The 6001-nt window shown below is 42.3% G+C and overlaps 1 protein-coding gene across 1 annotated transcript in view; it reads right to left on the bottom strand.

Moving 5' to 3' along the window:
• LOC109916785 (complement C3-like) overlaps positions 1-6001 on the bottom strand; it is a 95880-nt gene that overhangs the window by 62794 nt on the left and 27085 nt on the right. Inside the window, 2 exon segments of the mRNA XM_048617802.1 lie at positions 2103-2211; positions 4212-4406. Coding sequence (XP_048473759.1) covers positions 2103-2211; positions 4212-4406 — 304 coding nt within the window.

Raw genomic sequence — 6001 nt, forward strand, 5'->3', positions numbered from 1 at the left:
CAGGGCTGGATGAACACAGCAGGCCAAGCAGCATCATAGGAGCAGAAGGGCTGACGTTTCGGGCCTTGACCCTTTTCTGCTTTTCTGATGAAGGGTCTAGGCCCGAAACATCAGCCTTTCTGCTCCTATGATGCTGCTTGGCCTGCTGTGTTCATCCAGCCCTGCACCTTGTTGTCTCGGATTCTCCAGCATCTGCAGTTCCTACTAACTCTTCTCCTTCCTTTGGCATTTTCCCATGCAAGAGCTGGAGATAAAACTTGGGCCATTCTACTTCCTCCCACAGCAAGCTCCCACAAATAATAGTAGGGTCATATAAAAACAAAATACTGCAGATGCTGGAAATCTGAAAAAACAACTAGCAAATGCTGAAAATTCACTTTCCAAATGATGCTTAAAAATGCAATTCTTTAAACTTAGCAGTAAGTATTTGCTATTCAGAATGAGATCTTATCTACCTTGGAGAGAACAAACATAGCCTGAGTGACTGTTTTCGGTATGCATGCATAACCTTGAGCTACCTGTTGCTTGTCAGTTCAACTCTTTATTTTGCTCTAACTCGGACCTCTCTGTCATTGGCCTGATACTGTGTTTCGATGAAGCTCAACAGAAACTCAAGGAATAGGACCTCATCTCTCAACTGGGAACTTGGCAGCAGTTTGAATTCACCGTTGAGTTCAACTATTGTGAGTCACAATCTTTACCCATATTTTGTTTGGTATTTCTTTGCCTTTTCTGCCCCTCTATCTGGTTTCCCTCTTGGTTAGTTTGCACTTGAATAACAGCCATTTATACCTCCTCTCATCACAGCTTTTGTTCCTTTGTTTGTCCCATCACCACTTCCTTTGGCTTCTCATGCATTCTCTCCTGCATTCCAATTATCAAAGGTCTTGTTTTCCATTTTTGTTGTTCTATCTCTCCCTTTCATTTTTGAAATCTAATACATTACTAAAACAGAGGGTGGTGTATCCGTGGAATTCATTGTCACAGAGGGCCTTGGAGACCAAGTCATTGGGTGTATTTAAGACAGAGGTAATTAAGTTCTTGATTGGGGAGGAGATAAGTGGAAAAGGCAGGAGAATAGGTTTGAGAAATAGATCAGCCATGATTGGAGAGCAGACTCAGTTGGCCAAATGGTCTACTTCTGCTCCTATATCTTATGGTCTTGCATCGTAACATTTCCCAATTCTAAAGAAAGATCACAGACCTGAAACATCAACTCTGATCCTCTCTCTCTATGGCTGTTGCCTGATCTGTTGAGTATTTCCAGCATTTGGTGTTTTTGTTTTCAGTTTTCCAGTATCTGCGGTATTTTGATTTTGCATTAGCAATACCATCATTTGTGGGAGCTTGCTGTGGACAAAGTGGCTACTGCATGTTTCCTTAATTACAAATGTCATCCTTCAGATACTTTCCATGACAGTCAATCACAAAATGTTTATTTGGACATGGAACTGCTGGGCAATTCCCAGCCCATCAGCCCTGTTTGAGGGTTTTTCCTTGTATGTCATCATTAGGCTGATAGAATCCAGGATGTTGGTAGGGCCACTTTTGGAGTACTGTGTCCAGTTCTGTTCACCCTGCTATAGGAAGGATATTATTGAATTGGAGAGGGTTAAGAAAAGATTCACAAGGATGTTGCAGGTACTGGAGAGTTTGAGCTATAAACTGGATAGGCTGGGATTTTTTTCCCTTGGAGCATAGGAGGTTGAGGGGTGACTTTATAGATGTTTATACAATCACAAGGGGCACAGATAAGGTGAACAGCAAAGGTCTTCTTCCCTAGGGTAGGAGAGTTTAAAACTAGGGGGCATATTTTTAAGGTGAGAGGAGAAAGATTTATAAGAGACCTGAGGGGCAACTTTTTCATACAGAGGATGGTAGATAAATGGAATGAACTGTCAGAGGAAGTGGTAGATGCAGGTACAGTTACAACACTTTAAAGGTATTTGGACAGTAAATTAATAAGAAAGATTTAGTGGGATATTGTCTGTGACTGTATCCATGCTGTATAACTCTATGAATCTAATCCCTCTGAATTACAGTTTATGCATTAAACCAGACAGAAACAGCACAAATACACCACTTCTTAAAATGATTAGTACCCTGTTTTGTCATTTGTGGGCAGAATCCTCTGTATCCAGAGCCAGCTTTCTGGGAAATTACTTCTCGATAATATATCCTCATAGGGAGTGTAGTAGGCATCTTCATCACCTAAACAAAAGTGCAAATGGTAGAATAAGGATTTAGACGCAGAATTTCATGATCTCTAAGTATAAAAGCATTGGCTCAAATCTTCCAATCCATGTTAGAATATTTAACCATTGGAAATAGGGCCTGGTGTAAACCAGTTACCCTTCAGGCCTGCTTCAACAAGATCATGGCTGATCTGCTACGCCGACATAACTTTCACAGACTGTCTCAACACCATCAATTTCTCGAAACCTATCTTAAGCATGCCCAATAATTGAGCCTTCACAACCCTCTGGGGTAGACAATACCAAAGGTTAAAAACATACCTACAAGTGAGGAAACCCCTTCTAGCCTCTGTTTTAAAAGAATACTTCTTATTCTGAGTCTAGATTTGCCCTAGATTCCGCCGCTCTCATCACCTCCCTCTCCACCCATGCACTTTCTCCAGACAAGGGGAAAACATCCTTCCTTCATCGACTTTGGCAATCAAAAAGGATCAGTGCACTGCATGCTTTTGCGTGACCCGCTGTGTTCTGCAAAGTGTCATGATTTTTAAACGGATGACTGAGGGTGAAAATGCAGCCGAGAGTGTTGGTGGGCAAGGGAGTAATTGGGTAGGTGGAGTTGTTAGATGAGGTGGGGGTGGGTGGGTGGGTGGGTCAGTCAGTCGGTGGGTGAGGGGAGGCTGAGTCAGGGGTAGTAGGGTGATTCTGGGAGAGGTACGTTCTATTTGGGAGGGAGACCAGGTGGGTCATGGATGGTTGACAGCTGGTCACAGGACAAGATGGGTAGTAGAGTGGAATGAGAGGTAGTCGAAGAGTAATCAGGTTGGGTCAGGGAGATATAGTCTGGGGGTTGGCTATGTTGGTGAGTGAACAGGGTTGGGCAGTCATGTGGACGAGGGGTGGTTGGATTGGGAATATTTGGCAGGAGGGATGATCCTAGGGGTTACTTACGTCGTAGGTGGGTGTAGTCAGCTGCTTGAGAGGGTTGGTAGTCATCAGTTAAAGAGCTACTAGGTCTTTGACCAGGTTTTAACGTGTCTAGCATTTCTGGCTAATTGTCTGGGTAAGTTTAACGGATTTATCCCAAGGTCTCACAATTCCAGCTCAGAGTTGGGAACGTTCACACGCACAGAGTTGGAGAACAAGGAACTTGTCCATTGAAAACGTAAACTCCCCAGGCTATTCCCGTGTAGGTCAGGGAGGTTGAGACCTGCACAAAGTTATAATCTGCATCTTTGGTGGGATGTTCAATCTACAATTTTGGGCCATCTATTTACGTTTGTCATTCTGAACAATAGAATGATACCACAATGTGATTCATTGCTGGACAGCAAGTAGTCAGCTGTCCATGCCAGAGTTTCTGAGACGAGCCTGTTTAATGCATTGAATCCCTTTCTATCATGATCCTAATAGGTCACCATTCACCAGGAAATTAGCAGACAAGCTGCCAAAATACAATGCTTACAACAGCACAGAGCCTCAGAACTCCATAGTGAGTAACTCAACCCACGATTCCCAAATGATGTCCACCACTCACGAATAATATCAGGTGTCCTCAATGAACTTTTGTGGAGCTGCCTTCCCTCTTTAACATATGTTGGTTATTGTTCTGTATTTTCAAAGAATTTTGCCTGGCTATTAGATTAGAGACTATATTTCAACCATCTCCATGCACACAGTGTTGCAAGTTCCTCTTGGGTGATAGTGCTGAGGGGTCACTATTGCAGTGGCCACTGATATTTGTACCATTTCACATTCACTTCTGGGTAAGTCAATGGAGCAAGGATACACCAGTAACCACCTTGATATTAACTGTTTTCTCCAGCACCCATGAAAAATCTCCTCTACCCCATTCCACTGCATGAAAAGACATTTTTTTACTGTGTGAAACAATAATCAAAACTTAGCAAGTTTAAAAAGAAAAATAAAACATTCAGCTGCCACATTACTTCAAAGTGAAACAAAATATCTCATGTTGGTTTTGGGATACCTCTTAACAAAATAATTGATGCTTACTTCTTGCTAAAGTCATTTGAGTCTTTCTCTGTAGATTCTTAAATTCTTGGACGCTGTTGCAACAATCTAAGAAGGCAGCTTTACAATCTTCTCTGAGTGTTATTCTCTCTGCTCTCTTGTTACATGAAAACTGCATGGGGTTTGGTTTCATTCCATCTCTGCAACATACCCTCTCTGTTGAATTGTATTGTTGCACTAAAAAATAAAGATACAATGGTTGAAACAGAAAAGGAAACATGTAGAAAATTAACGAAAAACAAAATTCATGAGTTAAATATGACCACTGAAATAGAAGCAATCAAGAAATGGACCGGACATGATAATTAATTAATGGAGGTGTATAATAGCAACGTCTTTTTCTTATGTTAACCTGGACAGAGTTGCTATTACACATCTCTGGAGCAGATGGGACTGTACCCATGCCTGCTGGCTCAGAGGTAGGGACACTACTACTGCACCACAAGAGCTCCTGGAGGGGGGAGTTTTGCATGAACCACAGATAAGCAATTTTGTTTGAAAATTGAATGGTTAAATACATTAATGTGCATGGTTGACACTCTCGGTTTTCTAAGGCAAAGATAGATAGATTTGTGAAGAGTAAAGGAATTAAGGGTTATGGTGAGAGAGCGGGTAAGCGGAGCTGAGTCCATGAAAAGATCAGCCATGATCTTATTGAATGGCAGAGCTGCATCGATGGGCCAAATGGCCAACTCCTGCTCCTATTTGTTATGTTCTCATGTTCATATGAGTCCGAAGTAGCCAATCCCTTGTACTGATACTGTGATTTCTGAGGATACTTTTGCAGTTCAGAACATATGACATGCTGTACTTGCGTAAAAGTTACTCTTATATACTTAGGAAGACCAACTTGCATTTCCACAAAGTGCTTGACATAATAAAACATCCCAAGGTTTTTAATAGGAGCGACTATCAAACAAAATGTGACACTGAGCCACACAATAACAAGGTAGCAAAAGCCACAGACAAAGACCGCAAGCAGCAGCTTAGTGGAGCAGAAAAAGAAGCAGAAAGCTTTAGGAAGGAGTTTTTTTTTGTTGTTCATTCATAGGACATGGGTACTGCTGGCTGGACGAGCATTTATTGCCAGTTCCTAGTTGCCCTTGAGAAAGTGGTGGTGACCTACCTTCTTGAACTGTTACCGAATTTGTTGAACCCAGGGCTGAGGGAGTTGAAGGCATGGGTGTAAATTCAAGTGAACCATAGAATTATTCTTTTCAAAGCCTTGTTAGGGAATTAGTTAGCTCATTTGGGTGGATGGCTGTTTCGTGATACAAAGTGACACTAACAGAGTGGGCTCAATTCCTGTCACTAGCTGAGGTTACTATGAAGGACTCTCCTTCTCGACCTCTCCCCTGGCCTGAGGCATGGTGACCCTCACGTTAAACCACCACCAGACCCCTCTCCCTCTCTCATGAGCTCTCTGGTCTGGTCGGACAATGGCGACTTTATACATATGGGACACCATCTGCTTATCAAGTCCATTCAGGTCTTTGAGGAGTAATCAGTCAGCCTTGTTCAATCCCTGTAACCTTGTAGGTTTATTTCCTTCAGCTCCGCATCCAATTTCCTTTCAAAATCATTGATTTACTTCCTCTTCCAACAACCTGCAGTGAAAACCCAAATCATTCCCATGTACAAATATTCTTCCTAACATAACCCCTGCATCTCTTGCTCATCAAATGTTTGTTTTTCAGTCCTGGCACTACCCATTACTGGGAGTAGAGATACTAGGAACTGCAGATGCTGGAGAATCCGAGACAACAAGGTGC

This window comes from Rhincodon typus, chromosome 38 (genome assembly GCF_021869965.1).
Source record: "Rhincodon typus isolate 14 chromosome 38, sRhiTyp1.1, whole genome shotgun sequence".
NCBI classification, from domain to species: domain Eukaryota; kingdom Metazoa; phylum Chordata; class Chondrichthyes; order Orectolobiformes; family Rhincodontidae; genus Rhincodon; species Rhincodon typus.